The 19,260-nt window shown below is 38.7% G+C and overlaps 1 protein-coding gene across 4 annotated transcripts; it reads right to left on the bottom strand.

Moving 5' to 3' along the window:
• Positions 1-12: 12 nt before the first annotated feature.
• LOC109033421 (UDP-glucosyltransferase 2) lies at positions 13-19,127 on the bottom strand. 4 transcript variants are annotated; one of them, XR_011899693.1, is made up of 8 exons: positions 17,269-19,127; positions 15,777-16,036; positions 15,078-15,329; positions 12,274-12,611; positions 10,109-10,331; positions 8,636-8,855; positions 5,077-6,038; positions 13-3,531 (listed from the first exon to the last, which is right to left on the bottom strand). XR_011899693.1 is itself a non-coding variant. In XM_072299337.1 (8 exons), the coding sequence occupies exons 2-8, from the start codon at positions 16,033-16,035 to the stop codon at positions 3,462-3,464; spliced, it is 1,446 nt and encodes a 481-aa protein (XP_072155438.1). In that variant the 5' UTR covers position 16,036; positions 17,269-19,127; the 3' UTR covers positions 13-3,461. The 4 variants fall into 4 exon arrangements, 3 of the variants coding, with proteins under 3 accessions (XP_072155438.1, XP_072155439.1, XP_018901567.2); XM_072299337.1 differs by having other exon boundaries at positions 5,955-6,038; XM_072299338.1 differs by lacking the exon at positions 5,077-6,038.
• Between the last annotated feature and the right edge of the window lie 133 nt (positions 19,128-19,260).

Here is a 19,260-nt window from a genome sequence, read left to right as displayed (position 1 = left end):
CCAGTCATCACTTGCCAGTGCCTCACCCGGTTTTGTTTTCCGGCAAACTGTCAAAACAATGCGGTCACCGATGATTTTTTTACCTTTTTCCGGGCCGACAGCCGCGATCCAGCAGTGATCTGGTTTAGGTATTTTGGGAGATCATCATACGCTTAAAGTTCGTGTAACTGTTCTGACATAAGCATACTTTACTTACTATAATTCCAGTGAGTTCCTATACAGGGATTGAAATTTATTTATTTATTTATTTTACAGTTGGCACATATGGATTGCATTTTGCAAAAAGGAACCACTAGCATTGCAATGTTGCTAAGATTGTGCAACTTCTTTTGTCTTGGAGGAAAAACTCGATTATCCATTAATAGTTTCTATTTTACTCGCTAAAAACTGTGAATATAAGACTAAAATTACCATCTAAATTTCATAGTTTTTCACGATTTCCGCAATTTTATTGCAAAGGATGAAGTTGCACAATCTTAGCATCATTGCAATGCTAGTGGTTCCTTTTTGCAAAATGCAATCCATATATTACCTTTAAGGGATAGTACAAGTCGGATTACAAGATGATAGTATTACAAGTTAACAATTGTTTCTAACAACCAATAAAAATTTAACAAAAATGCTTCTAAGAAATGATTTAAATTAAGCAATGTAAGAGCAAAATAAGAAAATGACAGAAGCGATGGATTAAGGCTAGATATTTGAGAGGTCATCAACATGGTTGAATGCATCCTCCAAGATAAAAGCCCAAAGTTTGAGAAAGAAGACGTTTATTTCGCCCCTCTTAAGTATTGTTCTCATCTCAAAGGGAGGGCTTTAAGTAGATCTCACCAGATGCTCGGAAATTTTTGGGTACGATATGAAACCCAATTGTGCCGTGCTAAGTAAAAACAACGTATGAGCCTTTAGGCGTTGCAAAATTTCCTTTAATAAATCACGAATTTTCGGGAATATTTATAAACTTATTTCTTCCGATTTTGCGGAGAATTTCGTTCGTGATTTGATCCGAATAGTCTGAAAATGTCGAAGGAAAATATTCGTAACTTTCTTCAAAAATAAATATTTTTTTAAAAAAAAATATGGCAATATACAAATGCCTATGCGGCGTTTTTCCTTAGCACCCCTGGTAAAAATTGGCGATAGGAGCTACGTTTCAAAATACCATAGAAGTTCTTATAGCCGACTAAAGAAGGCTATTGAAAATCATATAGCTGGCTGTAGAAAGCGGAGCAAATCATATAGCCGGGCTACACGAAGCTATAAAAAAGTATACAGTCGGGCCATAGTTCCTATCGCCAGGCTTTACACTTTATCGCCATTTGCTATAAAAGGCTATAAGAAATTGTGTAGAAATTCATTTGCTTTGGTAATCATTAAGTTTGATAACGGAACTACCTTAATATTTACAAAACACGCATTATATTTTCCTTTAAAACATTTTTTTCATCAATTAAAATGAGAATAGTCCATACAGAGTGTGCAAACATTTCAAAATCATGAGTTGAAAAACGCTGACTCCGCGAGATTAAATATTAGAGCCTAACACAAAACGGAGCGGCGCGCGGCGACGCACTGGCGCCTACAAACCTAACAGGGATACTTCACGCATTGCGCAATGCGTGAAGTATCCTTGTTAGGTTTGTAGGCGCCAGTCTGCCCGCCCGCCGCTCCGCAGCGTGCCACGGCGTCTGAAGCAACTATTTCACACCAGGGGTATTGCACAGTATCATACGAAATTGAAGGCGCTCCAACGTATTAAGAATGACAGGCATTCTTCTAAAGTACGGAGCTTTCCTCGCAAAATAAATCAAGATACTACGGCACAAAAAAAGAGCGGTAGTCCAAAAACTAACTAAGTCCTAGTATCATTTAGTAACGTTTAGCATAAACTTTATCGTCTGGCTGTTGCTTGATCGCCATCGGCTATAAAAGGCTATAAGAAATTGTACAGCCGGCTATACAGAAGCTATTGGAAATCTTACAGCCGGCTTTAGGTCTATAGTATTTTGGAACACACATTCTACCGCCAATTTTTACCAGGGACGGCAGAATAAACATGGACTTGTTTTAACGCTCTTGTATAGTATAGTGGTGCTTTGGTACAAAATCTTCAGATTGCGGTCAACATCAGTAGCATCAAATAACTGATACCCTTATCGCTAGCTACAGTGTGACACCACGTATCTTCATTGCAGCGTTTCAAAATCTCTGCTCCTAGTTTATTTTTTCGAAAAGGATCAAGTTACCTTTATAGCTTGAAATGCATACAGAAAATTCTCCTGACAGATAAAAGAAATCAATGAAGTTTTCAAGAAATTAATTCGACTAGTTTTCCTAGGAAAAAACTAGTATGTCAGTTTCCTAGTATGTCAGGAAGTCTACAACGTCGCAAACGGAAATACGTGGTTTCGCACTTCGGCCATCGATTTGTAACTTATTTGAATATTATTTTTGAAGAAAATAGTGAATAAGAGATCAAAATTTTACATTGCTGTTGACAACATGCACTTGGATAGAGGTGCATGAGCCCGAATCCGCATAATGAGGGGGGTAAAGATAAAGAGAGATAGAGATGAAACTACGCATCAATGCATTATTCGACAAGGGTTTACAATTTCTGGTGTTTAAAATAAATTAGCCTCCTTTGCTTGCACGGCAACTCTTACTCTCTAATGATCTTTTTCTGGGGAAAATTGAAAGGGAAAATCGCCTTATCTCCCACAGCACCGTGTACTAGCACCAAATATAATTACATTAATTATTAATAGACCGAGTTAAAAGCTAATTGTAGAGGGAAAACTACATAGAAAATAGGGGCTCGGTTTACGATTTTTTCTGTCCTTTCTCTTCGCTAGCTATTAAAACGCTGTATGAGCATGAAATGACTGCAAAATTTTCTCTGATGAAATTCGAATTAGCGAGAAAACTTGCGAATTTGTTCCTGATATTTTTCAAAGAATTACATCCGTCATTCTATGTTACGTATCAAAAAATTTCAACGAGGGCTGGAATTCATAACTGCTCTCAAAAATAAATTATTTTATTGGAAAAATTGGGCAACATCTGAATATTCATAAGACGTTATTTCTCTGGCACTGTGTACTTCTTTAGTAGCCCAGAGCAGTACAATAATCAAATTCAACCAACCTGGCATCAATGCAAAGTTGCCAGGTTATACCATTAAAGTGACATATTTAACATGGGATTTAATGGGGGATAATTCTGATTTTTCAGCACACTCTGGCAACAATGCATTGATGCTTGCACTTGCGTGCAAAAAATGAGTTTTTGTACATAACTACAGGCTATGCTCCTCAAGTAACTCGTTGAAAGAAGTTTTTATCCTAATCGATGTGGTCTGCTTTTTCAGCGCCGAGGACGGATTCGGTCCAGACCCTGCTCGAGACCAGTTCAAAGCTGCAGCAGCACTGGGCCGAAAAAAACGCTCTGAGTTCGTTTGCTTAAAAACCTTCAGAAAATGCCACTTCACCGCCAACCAGATGCTTAAACTTGTCAGGCTCTTCAGCTGATCTAAAACAATCAAAGTCATCCTAACAGCAAAAACCAAAAAAAATCGATAATGTTTAAGCCTTAGTTCATGTAAGTAAACTTGACCGTAGTTTTACGAACACAGTTGAGCATCTGCATGTGTGAGATAGTTACCCGCAATGAACCTGAAGTTACCTTTTTGAGACCAACGTTCAGCTTATGTAGATTAGTTTTTCCAGTCATATCTGTTCATTGACGTTTTTTAAGTCATAAAAATAGCTCTATCTTTCTCTCCGTTCGAAAAAATTGAACATAATGTCATATTTTCAAACCTGCCATTAAAAATAACTACTGTCTCCAAATCAAACATCAAGTATGCTAGCTATAATGAAAATGGCGGCCTAGCTCACCGTAGCAACCAGCTGATAAAATCGTCCTGGCCTTTTCAAGTACCTAATTTTTAACATTTGCTATACGCATGTTTGCCTTTGAAATGAGTTCTAAAAAGTGGAAATGTCGTCATAACCTTGCAAGCTTTGCAAAAAATATTTTAGAACCATGCACAGGCAAAATGTGCATTTTTTAAAATAAATGTGAAAATAAAGAATCCGCAGTGAAATATTACTTTTGATTTGATCTGAAAACTATTTGGTGAGTGACAATCAAAATGGATGAAAAAATATAAATTGCAATAGTATCAAAAGTATTGATAACAATGGTTCACACACATCTCGTTACAGGTAATTTTGGAGTAAATTCCAAAAATGACCCTGATTTTTTTATTGTGCACCAGTTTTCCGACGAAGTCCATTTTTGTTAGGAAAACATAATTTTTCCGGGTATTTTTGAGTTGAAAAAGCTAATTGAGGGTCATTTTAGTAATTAGCTCGGCGAATATTCTCCGAGATTTTTTTCACTTGGAAGCAACAAGATGTTTCTTTTTTTATTGCCCAATTTGATGAAACCTGCTACTTTTCTCCTTCAATTTTCCTCCTGGCAGTTCATGTTTTTGTTAATTATACTTTAGTTACCTATGTATTTGCGCGTTTGTATATTTTTAAGTTGTATTTTAAGTCTACTTGTTATGAATGTAAAATAAAACAATTCATTTTTACAACTATGATTCTTTCATGTTCTCAACGTCCTTTCCTGAATTTCATAACAACTCAACTAAGTTTACTCGACATCTACCCCTCTCCCCCCTTTTTCTGCTGATGGACTATTCCCCACTATAAAACATTATAATGCCGATTTCATTTAGCCTGTTTTTTCCTACATCCTTTAATTTTAAGCACTTGTTTTTTTCGTAACAATTTACCTATTTTGTGACAAAATGAGTATACTTCAATTGCAGATGTGTGAATAACCAAAGTTGCTAAGGCAACCTCTGTGAAATAAACACATTTTACAACTATTGCTACGATTTATCCATAGATGAGAAAGATTAGAAAAGAGATCTTTTTAAAAGTTTATTCCCAATTCGGACATGGTACACCGTGAAAAAAAACATATCGCACCAGGCATACTGTGGAATAAATGAACACATAATTGAAAAATGAAGAAGAAAATCTGCAAAAAACAACGAACATTTGTGAAAAAGTAGCATCCATTTGTGACTCTTTACCCGTCGATTTGCTTAAATTACAAATGGAATCAAATTCTAAGACACCATACTAATCGCCAAAGCGATGGATTACGTCACTATTCAATGTGTTTTTCAAAGAAGAGAGGGTATTCGTTTTTGGTATGCTGATGCTGAACGCAAACGGTTAGTTACTACTTTTTGCATTTATGTGAGACTCTTTATTATTTTCTGTCATATACGGAGATAAAAACTTCGATTAAAACTACCGAACTTCTAGACGCATTGCACATCTAACCTCTCACAATCAATTTAAGTCACTGAATTTTCCAGTATTAAACCCTAAATTCGGTTAAGGTAACAAAAGTTTTGGGTCACTTCACTGAGAATCACCCAGGACTTCTATTCTCGGTTACTTAGGTCAAAGTTCGGGTCCCATGATGGAAAACATCGTCATCACAGCGGCCATAGGTAGGCCTGTCTCTCAGAGGCAGATCCAGCAATTTGGCAACAACGGATTTCCTCCATTTAAACGTATGCTAAATAATCGATTCTTTTCGAAGCACCTGGCCTCTCCAAGAATCGATAAATTTCCATAGATTTAAATGGAAAAAAGACAATGTTGCCAATTCGCTGGATCTGCCAATGATGTCTCTAAAGGTGAAGTTTCACTCGGAACTCTTGCCAAACTTTTTTAACTAGTTTCTGGACGAAAGGTAAGTCGACGGTAAGTTTTCTGTCATGAGTGAATTTCCAAGCAAGGAGGCTGATGAGCGGGACAAGGATTGCAGAGAAAATGACGTCGAGGAGTAGATATTCGTGGTAAGACATGTAGACGGAACTCGGTTTCAAGTGATGGGCCCCCCCATGACGGGCCACGTACTCAATCCAAAATATCGCCGTTTCCAAAGGAGGCATCGGTCTATCTCGCACCCTTCTTGCTAGCTCCTTTGCTTTTGTTGCAAAACTGGAAAGGGAGGGTAAGAGGTTACAATATAAGATAATGGACCACTAGACAAGGTACGAATTTAAGCAATCTGATTTAAGTATCTTAACCAGAATTTTACGTAAAACACGATTCGCACAACGAACATTACTGAAACCAACTCCTAACGAAGATATTAACGTTTTTATTTCACATTGATTACGAGCTGGAATTTGAAGTGCCCGCTCACAAGAAACTCAAAGTTCTACGTGGGTCAAATCACGCACTACGACGGTTTCAGCAAGCTTCTCAATCAAGCAATGGTCATTTCCCACCGCGTGTTGTTCAAAAAATAAGTGATTTGCTATAGCTGAGCCAAAGCGTCAAGAGTGAGGTTGCCACATTTTTATATCGCAGAGACTGTCATGATCATGTTTAGCGCGCGATGTGAATTAAGTAGAGCATTGAGTTTTAATGAGCAGGTGGTTTGAACTCAAGCATCAAGAATCATTAAATATCTTCGTAAAGAGTTGATTTCGGTAATTTTTGTTGTGCGCATTTTTGTTGTGCGTGAAATTTTTGTTAAGAAACATATATCAGATTGCTGAAATTCGTACCTTGTCTAGTGATCCATTATTTTAATGGATGACTAAACATGGTAAACAATTGAACTCTTCGGTGTAAATTTTTCCTTTGCGATTTCACGCCAAATACTACAACGGGCATACGAAAAATATCGTCGTTGACTATACTATTGCGTCATACCAACATTTCCAACTCAAATCTGAGAGTGGTTTTAAAGTCAGGAGTCAAAGGGTTCACCCGTCTCTCCACAACAAAAATACCTACATTCAATCAGTTGCGACTTTGAAAATTGGCAGCACAGTTTTCTCTCCATTTAAATTCATTAAAAATATCGATTTAAGGTGAGGCAAGCTGCCTCACCAAGAATCGATTGTCTTACATGCATTTCAATGGAAGAAAAACAGTATTGCCGACTCTCAAGAATCGCCACTGTATTCAATTCATTAGTGAGATGAGAAATTAGCATTCTTTTATGCTCGTTAGTGGAAACTTCCCGAGCTGGCAAAAAAAAAAAAAAAAAAAAAAAAAAAAAAAAAACCGAAAGAAAGAAAGAAAAGTCGGTCAAATTAGACGCATACTTTCCGATGAAATTGTATTTTAGTTTGCTACATTCTTCTTGATGGACATAAAATTACTGGGTATCAAAATCGAATATCTCTCAATATCTCTGTGACCAAAACTCTTGTTATTGGTTGGGTTTCATTTTAAGGGCCAATTTGACTCGCGTTTAAAAATTATAAAATAAAAATAAATTCCATAGAGTTACATGCCCTAAGAATTATGTGGTCAAGTTTACACAATTTTTAAGAAGAGCGAGGAATACAAAGTAATGTCAATACAAAGTTCAATACAAAACGATAAGCCTCTTTGGATAAGGGGTCGGAATTCCGTGCTCTGTTATTTTCTTTCGGACTAAAAGCGCCTTCAAACTGCAAGGTATGCAAAACGACCTGCTACATCAAAGCTAACTTCAGCTTTCACCTTATGAGTAAGTACTTTCCGAGGGATTGAATAAAAAGGAAAGTAAAAAAAACAAGGAGGAAAAATGAGCGGGACAAGGCTAAAATATAGCACTATAAACCCGAGACGTTTCGACTCAAAAGAGTCATTTTAAGTCACTTAAGCTGGACACACGTTCAAAGTGGAGCTTCAAAGTGGTAAACGTTTAGTCAAGTGTTGATTGATGACCTTCAAAGGAGAGCGGCCCGCTCTCCTTTGAAGGTCATCGATGCTCTGGGGATCTCAACGTCCATCTAACCTCTCCAAGCGCGCGGCTATTACAATAATAATTTAAGTGCGTTTGCGTAGTGAAAAATTATGGAATTTAATCAGGTCATCGCAAAAGGTCCTGCCGTTTCGACTCTGAAAATTGTCAACCTAGTTGAAAACCCAGCCTCACTTGCTCCTGCAACAACCAATCCATCACCAGGACAGGTTATCGCACAAGGTACAAATCCTGCTGTTTCCAAAGTAAATCAGGTCATCGCAAAAGGTCCTGCTGTTTCGGCTCTGAAACTTGTCAACCACTACAGCTTTTTTAACAAAATTATCACGGTTTATATCCATTTTAATAAAATCAAACTGCTTCAGCACGATCTTTGTTTACTTTTAATGTTTGTTTACATGAAATTTTAGGGTTAAGTCTTCAAAGTCGTGTAAACACCGCTACAAAGTGAACACATCAAGGGCCACGTCACCAGTCAACTCTTGGCTAAACGTTTACCACTTTGAAGCTCCACTTTGAACGTGTGTCCAGCCCTTCAGAAAAGAAATTAAAAATCGTCGATGGAAAACCTGAGACCTATAAGTTGGTGGCCAAGATCCGAGAAAAAACGCACCAATTTTTTCTCGGATCTTGATCTTGGCCACCAACCAACATGTATGTCTCAGGTTTACTGATCGATGATTTTTAATGTTAAATTTATTTTTCGATTGAATAATGACGCAGTTTTGAATCGAAACTTTTCTGGCTCTCAGTGTTGTATTTTAGCCTTGTTCCCGTTTTTCCCCCTTGTTTTTTTTTTTTCATGTATTTTAATTGCTTGGCGGCTTACGACGGCGTATCGATGATTGTGTTGATGGAATTGACGAGAGTGTCGCAGGTGAGGAGCTCCAGGTCGAGGCGCTTGCCGATGCCGCTCTCCTCGTAGAAGCGGACGTTCTGGAACTGTTCGGAGAACACCGGGATGCACAGCACCGGCACCCCCGCCCACGTCACCTCAATCAGGCTCCTCTGACCACCGTGTGTCACCAACAGCACACAGTTCCGGTGCCCTGCATCAGTTCGAAAACGAATCACATTCTCAATAGTTCTCATGCATGTCGGAAAGGTGTTAAAACAAATGGCCGTATTCCTGCAGAACGGAACCAGAGGGGTATGCTCGTTAGTCGAGGGTCATAAGAGTAAATGGATTGCATTTTGCAAAAAGGAACCACTAGCATTGCAATGTTGCTAAGATTGTGCAACTTCTTTTGTCTTGGAGGAAAAATCCGATTATCCGTTAATAGTTTCTATTTTACTCGCTAAAAACTGTAAATTTAAAACAAAAATTACCATCTAAATTTCATAGTTTTTCACGATTTCCGCAATTTTATCGCAAAAGATGAAGTTGCATAATCTTAGCATCATTGCAATGCTAGTGGTTCCTTTTTACAAAATGCAATCCAAATGGGAACTTTAAAGCGCCAGTGACGTCAGCGGCAACGACACCGTTTCTTATGCAGCTTTGAAGATCATCCCCAATCTTTTCCACTCGTCTGTGGTTCTGTTTGCCAGAAATACGTCCAAATGATCAAATTGTAAAGGAAAATATGCGAAATCAGCTTTTTTGGCTTCCCACAAAAGCAGAGATGCTGAGGAATCATCCGATCAAAATGGAGGTGTTACATGTGTGAGGAATTTGCGATTTGACTATTGATTCGTGTGTAAAAGTTTGCGAGAAACAAGATGGTGCCACTGGTTTTCTCTTAAATCAACTTCCAAGCTTAAAAAAAGCTCTCAAGTTGAGGTCAAAATGGAGGGGATATCCCACGCTATCCTGAGAGTCTACCTCTCCATCAAAACGAACTCTCCATGCAAAGGTAGGGAGCAAATACATTAGCAGTGATGCCGTGTTTTCAGTTTTAGAGTCCCCAAATAAAGTGGCAGCCCTGTCAATGTATTTGCTCCCTATCTTTGCATGGAGAGTTTGTCTTGATGTAGAGGTGGACTCTCAGGATAGTGTGGGATATCCACTCCATTTTGGCCTCAACTTGAGAGCTTTTTTGAGCCTGGGAGTTAATTTCAGAGAAAACCAGTGGCACCATCGTGTTTTTCCCGAACTTTTACATAAGAATCAATTGTCAAATCGCAAATCCCTCACACATGCAACATCTCCGTTAATCGATTGATATATAACCATCACTTGACGTTGCTCGATACGATAATTTTGTTTTTCTTTCACGTTCCGCTTGACTGTTTTTTTTTTCTGGTTTTTTTTTTCATTTTTCTTCTTTCTTGGAGGGGGGCTGAGATTAATTGCTATTACCTAAAATGTCCTGTTGAGGCGCCCAAGGGTGCACCAGCACGTTTGCAGCCGGTTTGAAGGAGGTTGATTCTTTCCAGTTGAACACAACCCGCTGCTTTAAACGCCCCAGCGCAGTGATAATGGACTGAAATCTCCTGGCTCCTAAAGTTTCATCGTCCACCATTGAGCCTAGATAGAAGTAAATAACTCCATGATTTGCCTCGTCCATGAATCTTTGTAGGCTCTGAAATCCAAAAAATCCGGTTCATGTCGTCCAGTCTGCGAGCAAAATTGTGCTCTAAGTCAGGGGCGCGGGAAGACAAATTGATATCGTCCTTTGCCCTGACATTTAATTGTGATGAGTGTTGCGTCCATCACAGCTAAACGGCTCGCAGCGCGCGCAAGCAAGCAGCATCACGACCGCAAGATTGGATCGATAGAGTTCGGGTGGTTTCAAGTGGCGTGGCGGCCAAAAACACCGTTCATCAGATACGCTCGACTGCTCATCCGCTTTCGGTGGGATTTTTAGCAACTTTGTGAGCCTTTTTCTCAGCTAAAATTTGATTCAAGAGAAACGGAAAAATTGCATCATTTGAATTTCTACCAAATTGTTTTTATTTATTTGGAAGCGGCTCAAAAAGTACTAATAATTCGTCACCTTTCAGCCGTAGTATCACAAGCGCCATGCTACGTTTCAAAATTTCCGCCGCCATTTAATTTTTCATTGAGAAATCGTTGGTTGAATGTGTTTGAAATTTTCACGAAAATTCCTTTTAATCGGCAACGCAAAGAAAATTTAGTGAAATTTTCGGACAGTTTTGTTGAATAATTTCTTTGTAAAAATATAAAATTGCGGCGGAAATTTTTAAACGTCGCTTGGTGCTTGTGATATTTTGGCCGAAAAGTTACGAATTGGTGTTATAATCACAGCTCTGTCATAGTAAAAAGAAAACTTAGACTGTGAGCTCTGTAATAATGGACTTATGAGATAGGTAGTACGCTCCGGGCTCTAAAACTGGAAGTTCTGGGTGCTGGGGCTGTATGTAGCTTCGACTGCTCCGAGTTCAGTGGTCGAAACTATTGTTTTTTGGGCCCAGAACGGATGGTATGTCTAAATCCCATAATGAACTATTAGATAGGGCATGAGTTGGGTGGATTTTTACGTACCCTGCAAGATGGTTTCAGGACATTTTGTCAACGATTTTTTGTCCGCGCACCCTTCTTGTCCAGTAGTTTACGCCTACACGTAAAATAAGCAACAGTGACTTGGTCCAAGCGTTATATTTTAGTCGGTATGTAAAATTATATTGACAATATGGAAATGAGAAATTGAGAGAGAAAGAGGTGTTGTTATGGTTGCTCATTTTCTAAATGATTTGTCATTACTTTCTCTTTTTGAATCATCTTTTAAAATTGTCGTTGGTGAATATTTGGTTTTATTTCTATCCTTAAAATATTGAATGTACAATATACCTTGTATATGTATAGGTACTGTTTTTATATTTTTTCTTTACGAAATTATTACTACATTTTGAAAACATTTATATTTTTAAAACGTGACAAATATTTGTAAAACCTTTTCCAAGCGACATTAATCTCAATGAGCCGCAGTTGTGCCGACAGAAACTGCAAAAATGAATAAAAGAGGGGAAAAAACGAAGAAGCGCGCAATCTTTAGTTTTAACCCATTTTTACATCGATCCTTTAGAGTCAAATACGTCAAATTTTGAGCGTTTCGTTGCGCGTGCACCTCGTTGCAGCACAATAAAAGCACAAAATGTAAAAGAAAAAATTAAAGTGCTTTGGAAATCATTAAATTTGACACGGAACCACCATTATTTAAAAAACACACATCATATTATTATTCTCCTTTGATAAATTGATACATATTTTTTCCCCATCAATTTAAATGAGAATAATCAATGCAGAGTGTGCGAACATTTTAAAATCATGAGTTAAAAAACGCTGACCATGCGAGTATAAGTATTAAAGCCGAACAGAGCGGAGCGGCGTGTTGTCAGCGCGAGAGGCTCACTGGCGCCTACAAACCTAAGTGGATACTTCACGCATTGCACAATGCTTGAAGTATCCGCTTAGGTTTGTAGGCGCCAATGCGCGTTCGGCGCCAACGGCTTCCGGGGCTGGAGTTTTTTTTCCAATACAGAGAAAAAATCTATAAGACTCACTGTAGGCAGCGGTTTGGGGGGTTTGAGATGGAAGCCGCCGACCTCGATCATGTTAGGTGCCATCGGTCGGGCTCGGTTCATGGAAAAATGGGTGTTGACGAGGACGAGGGAGACGTTGGTGAGGAGCTTGCGGAGCGGGGGCAGGTGCTCGCAAGGGGGTTGACAGAGGTGTCGGCGCATGAGGGCGTCCTGCCGCGGGACCTGGTAGAGGTACTCGCCGATGAGATTCCACGAGCAGAGCAGCGTGTTCTGGAGCCGGCCCCAGAAGCTCATCTTGCTCGATAACGGTAGCAGCGTCGAGATCATCGTCGAAAAAGGGAACGGGTTCCCTGTCAGGCCTGTAAATCATACCAGTGATCCATGGATGTAAATAGAGTCCCTACTCCAGAGCGTGGCTTGAATGATCGATTATCAATATCTCGCCATTTGAAGATATGGTAAAGAATCGATTACTAAGGTGTTCGGTGCGAACACCCTGGAAATCGATCTTTTTTCATAGGTTTGAATGGCATATCAATCGATATATCGCAAAGCACGCCACGCCACTGATATACTGAGTTTACAATTAAACACATATCAAAAAAGCGGGTAACAAGGCTAAAATTGCGACCGCACTGTTTGGCGCAATGCGTGCAGTATTCCTACAGTCTTGCAGGCGCTGATATGCGTTTAAGGCCGCGCGCGCCGGTCTCACTACTTTTTGCGCGATTATTCGAACTCGCGGAAGAATAATCGCGGTATCAAATAGAATCTAATCAGAAATGGAGTCGTACTGTCTTTAAACTCGGCATATGAGATGTAGTAGACGCTCCGCAGCCCGTGACAATATATACGATAAATCTCAATTTCAAAAGTGGGTAACAAGGCTACAATTTCACGAATGAAACCAAAACGTTTCGGCTGAATACTCAGATATCCTCAGTTGGATAAATAAAAATAAAAATGGTAAAAAATCTAAAATAATACCTGGATGTTGTTATTACCTAGCTTTGAAAGGCTTTCAGTGCTTTCTCACTTTGAAAGGTACAGCCAGGTGCTATTTTAGATTGTTTACAATTTTTCTCTTCATTTATACAACGAAGAATGGCTGAGTTTTCAGCCGAAACGTTCTGGTTTTATTCGTGTAATTTTAGCCTCGTTAACCACTTTTTAAATTGAGATTTATTGTATATCTTTTCACGGGCTGCGGAGCGTCTATTATATCTTATATACTGAGTTTAAAGACGGTACGAATCCATTTCTGATTAGATTCTATTTGATACCGCGATTATTCTTCCGCGAGTTCAAATAATCGCGCGAAAAACCGTGCGACAGGAGCGGCTTTAAACGCATATCAGCGCCTGCAAGACTGCAGGAATATTTCACGCATTGCGTCAAACAGTGCGGTCGGCGTCGAGCGCATATCAGCGCCTACAAGTCTGCGTGAATACCTCTCGCATCGCGTCAAACGTCGAGTCCCTTTATACTGAGAGTAAAGACAATGCGAATTTATTCTGATTGGGTCCCGTATTTTAGGCCTCCACGGTGTTGCAAACGGGAATAAAGATTACATTTTCACGAATTGCAAAGATTATAAACTGGAATGGACCGGAGAATTAGGGGCGCGGCAAGGAACAAACGGAATGAATGAGGGAACGGAGACAGGAATTTGGGAATGAGTTGATCAAAGATTGCAAAAAACGTTCAATTTGTGTAATCTTTATTCTCTTTTGTGACATTTATGAGCCGTGTTGTCCCAACTCTCCCTATAAAGGTACTCAAATATAAAAAACTAGGTCCCCTGACTGCCACATGACTAAACCTCCGAGAGTGGCGCGTCATACTCTCCGGGATTTGCTTTGCGGAACGTCATTTAATTTTCTGACTGTCTAAGGGAAAGAGGACCAAAATAAATAGAAATTCTAAGTTAAAATAAGGAAAAAGCAAAAAAATTGGCCGAGTACTGTTTATCTGCGGGGAATCATGGCCAAAAATTCCAAATGTTATTATGATCTCTGATGCATTTCAGTGCAAGACTTCGAGGGGCATGCAGAGTGTTCTGCTCAAGTATGCATTGGAATACTAAGTTGCGGGCTGATTTTTGAAATCGCTAGACAAAGCAATAGACAAAGAAGACATAGGGAGTATTAAGCTATTCTTTTGGTTGAAATGGATGGTTCCTGTTGACTAAGGGAGAAAATGATGGACTATAATTGTCGGGTCTCCCGTGCATGGGTTTTCGATACGTAGTCTATTACCCTCTTCCTTTGTCCATTGCAACCACCCGATTTCACCAAGAGGATCCCTCCATACCTCTATTGTCTTTTTGTCTATCACTTAATCTACCAATTTCAACGATATAAGACCTCATCAGTAATAGATCACACCCGTCAGTGAGTCCAAATTCTAGACGGTATTGATATGATTCTGGAATTTTGGTATTGATTTCCTCGTACACAAAGCAATTTTCTACCATCCTGTTACTTAAAGGTAAGTAACTGATCTCAAAACACAAGAGAAATACTTCTTTTGAACTTTTGGGGTAATCAAGGCCAGAAAGTTGCAAACCAAACAGGTGTTTTGGTGTTTTCAAATTTGTTCAATCAATTTTTTCCATGAAAAGCTATTTTTAAAAGAATAATCTGCTCTGTTTTGGACAAAATATTGCCGGATTATAATGTGATTTTATACTTTCACAATCTGAACGTTACATTTCTTGCCAGCTGAGGATGTATAATAAAGTGCTTACAAACAGAAAGGTACTGCTACTAAATAAGGGATTACTAATGAATTTTTATTTAAATCTTTAAAAAACGTTCAATTACTTGCAGTGAATGTAGAAGGCGCTGTCGCACTAAGATCTATTACAGATGCGTTAAATCTGCTCCCCAAAGCTAGGAGACAAGTCTGAAAGAAGCTCAAATCAGCTAAGACAACGTCATAATGTGAATCTGACATCATCAACTCTTGTACTTCTCTTGTGGCTAAGGCTCTGTCCAATTTTTCAAGCATATTATTCCATCTGCGGTAGGAGTATTGAAACGCATTCATGCCACCATGATCTGCCAGGTTCCGTTCTGAGACAATCATCGAAATAAATACGTTAGAGGCTTAACAATCTTATATTTCAGTTAGTAGTTACTTATTAATACTAGATATATTCTAATCATAACTCATACAAAGTTATTATTCAATTTTTTTTTTCATTTGCCTTTGTCCTGACTGCTATAAGATTTCGGACTTCCTTACACACCTTTTTTCATCCAACAATTCGTCCCTCCCCTGACGAAAGGATGTAACTCCATTTCAGGGTTGCAAAATTTACGCAAATAATTAAATTTTCTATATGAATGTACTACTTCTACAATATTTGTCCAAAATATCGCCGATTTTGGCATGAGATTTGGTAGATATAAAGTTGAATGGTCACATTTGCTCTAAATTCAAATTCAATTATCCATGTACTTATTCAGGACAGAAAGTTTGGTGTAATAAGCTGTTAATCAGATTTAGTGATCGTCTACCTTCTGGTGTATCATTGAATATGTTAATATCGATGATGATCTCCTGGAAAATGGGGATCTCTTTTGGATAGGGAGAGAGGACGGTGACTTTGTGACCCCTGCGGACAAGTTCTTCAGCCAGTACGACGTTGGTTGTAAAATGGCTTTTGGTTGGCATGGGAAGAGCAAACAGGAAACTGTAGGCCTCGCCATCGCAGGGGAACTGAAAAAAGACCGCAGCCCAGAAGCACGCCCAAAAGAAGACATGCCTCTTAATCATGCTGGAATAGTAAAAACGAAGGAGGAAGAATAAATCAGAGTTATTGGCTAAGAACTGAACTATTAATATGCATGCAGCTTCATTTTTGTATTATTTATACAACAATATTGACCTGTCTGAATGCAAGTAGCTATACTCATTATGATTATCATAGGGCGAATGATGTCCAATTGTAGTAAAACTATGATAGCTTAAGTTGAAAAATACATATTTATTTCCATTGCAATTTTTCAAAATCACCAGATATGTATTGTTTTCGGGATAGACGAACCAACATATCTCCATAGCTTATGATGTGAATATTCATGAATAATTACAGAATATCCACATACAAGAACATTTTTTGATTAGTTTTCCATAAAGGAAGGAAGAAACAGCCTGAATAATGATTTGCAACGACGCAATCGCAAATACGTGCTCTGTGCGGCTTTAGTCAATATTTCTGACGAACTTCGAAAAACCTAGTATATTTACATACCATGAGATTTATAGGCGGCGCACGGAGGGGTTATGGAAGAACGTCTTTGAGCCTTCTGACGTTATTAACTTTCCCGTGATAAACCAAAATAATTGCCAGGGAATATTTATTTTCTAATTTTTCAGAAAATATGATTCGCAATCTACTTTAAAGTATATGAATAATTCAAGATAAAATGTGTACTTGATTTTTCTAAAAAAATAATATTTCATAAAGAGAATTTTGGCAACATGCACATATTCATACGGACTTTGTAGGTACGGCAGCATATTACTAATGAACGTTTGATAGCAGTTTCGTATAGTTACTGGACAACAAACGAAAATTTCTTTTGATTTTATACGCTCGATACGTATAACTTTATATTTGTTTTTACGCATGCAGCCAGAAACTTGTATACTTATAATTTAAAATAAGTAGAATTCAATAAATGAAAACCACAACGAATAAATAAATAAATCTTATCATATTCAGCAAAGAACTTGTACATAATTCGGATATTGGCTCAGAGAGAGTTATAACATATTTCTGTCAAACGGAACTATGTGCATTAAGACATGATCCCTGAGACCCATAAGCATTTGTGCATAACAGGGCTCACGTCATAATGCACATAGTTCCGTTTGATAGAAATACGTCCATTTGATACTCATCATCGGGTGAAACGCCATTAGGTTATGTAACACCATATCGAACCACAAGTGCGCAAGTAATTTTATTCAAACAAGAAAGCTCAATCTGAATTTTCTACTTACATTTATTTTTTCATGGATGAATTGGTCAACCTTTCTCCTTGTACTCGCGAGAAAAGCTCACATCATTAGGACATCCAAATCCCATGAAATTGGGGTAGGATGTTTCGCTGAGGTTAGATTTGAGCGCCTCCAATCGCATTTCGATATAACCTGCTAACTTGCCTCTTAAAATCTACTTCTAACTATACCAGTTGATGGACGTACGAAAAAGTTCACTTCAACTCTCAAATTCGCTCAAGTCATATTAATTAATGACGGAAAAAAAGGAATTTCAGACATTCACGACTGTGTACCAAATGAAATTTGGGCATTTTGGTATCAATGTGCGTAGGATCAAGTGGGATCAGCTGACGTAAAAGCATTCATTTACGAGTATCAATCTCAAAGCAAGAAGTGGCAAGATTTTCCATTACAATCTCATCAGTATATCAGTGGCACGAGTTCATCACCAAGATTGTTTAGCAGCTTGAGCAGGAACAAAACTACACTTCACCTTGTGATACAAATTAATTGCGAATGGAGTGCCTTCGAAATCAGACGATACGACAAGTCACACATAGTCGAACACTTTTGCACACACAGGATGACGCTCGGCTCGCCTACTGTATTTGCTGCTCGCTGCTCCCTGTCAACGGGGCTCCAAGGAGTACGGGACCACCAGGATCGGATTCTTTGGGGTAGATTACCAACTCTGCCGTGCTAAGGAAGAACACCGTATGACCATTCTGCTGTTGCCAAATTTCCTCCGATAAAATATTACTTTATGAGGGAAGTCATGGATATCTCTCATTGAAATTTTCAGATGTTTTAGGTTAAATTGTGAACAAAATTGTCTGAAAAATTGGAGGCAAAATATTCGAAATTCTCCCAGCAAATTATATTTTTTACTGAAGAAAATATGGCAACGTCTGAAGGCTCATACGGCGTTTTTCCTTAGCACAGCAGTATTTCGCCCGGGCCTCTGCTTCAATTTATTGACCTCGAGTTAGGTTTTCGAAAAAACCATTTTTTCGAAGAGGGCTCTGTCCCAAACCTCTGAAATCAAAATTTCTGACAAATGATGAGCAACTTTTAGACTTTTTGGTTTATATTTAGGTCAAAATTTGTCTTCTTTTATGCTGTTGCTTAAATAGTTTTGAAATTGTGACGGGTGCCCAATTTCCTATGTTTTGGACTCCCTCCTGTTTTTCTTTCCAAAGAGAACCGAAGAGGCTATTCGAAATGATGAAACTCATATTTCTGGGAGTCATCTCTAATCTTTACGTCATAGACTTAAAAGCGCAAAAGCGAGCTGGTAATAACACTCAGTCGCGTAAGTCGCTTTGCTCTTGCGCTTCTTAAACCCTCGGCCCTCAAACTTCGAGGCTTTCCATTCGGATCCACTTTGGCTCCTTCAACGGTTCCTTCTCATATCTCTTTTTCTTCGTTTAACGAAAGCATACCAATAGACTTGAATGAAACATTAAAATAATATTTTGTTCTCATCTTATGTCGGGATTATCACGGCAGATTTTAAAGTGTTCACATTGGTTAATGCACACAGAGTGGAAAACTCGCAAAGAAGTAACTTGATGTATGAATGTAACTCCTGGCACCAAGTTTCACAAATGTCGATCGAACAGGGGCCTTATGTCGTAGGATCAGTGGGTCTCTACACAGTGGTAGATGATACCAGTCAATTTACATACGGCAGCGCGCCTTCATTTTCATCCGATACAGTGCAATACTTCCATGGCGGAATAGTTGCTTGGAGCGCCTTCTACGGTATAGCTTCCGCTTGTTGGCGGAAGATGACGATGTCCGCTGAAATTACACCCTATAGCGTGTGCGCAGTTACGCATTTTCTCATCGCCGATGTTGTAGTTAAAAACATGTTCTATATTTATAAACAAAGTGTTCAGTCTCTCCGTGGAAATTAAGTTTTAAATCTTGAAAAAGGCATGATCCATTTGTGGCTACTGCGAAATGTTTTGGAAGCTTGAGATGAAATTA

Source organism: Bemisia tabaci, chromosome 4 (assembly GCF_918797505.1).
Source record: "Bemisia tabaci chromosome 4, PGI_BMITA_v3".
Classification (NCBI taxonomy): Eukaryota; Metazoa; Arthropoda; class Insecta; order Hemiptera; family Aleyrodidae; genus Bemisia; species Bemisia tabaci.
This window is presented reverse-complemented; position numbering and strand designations above follow the sequence as displayed.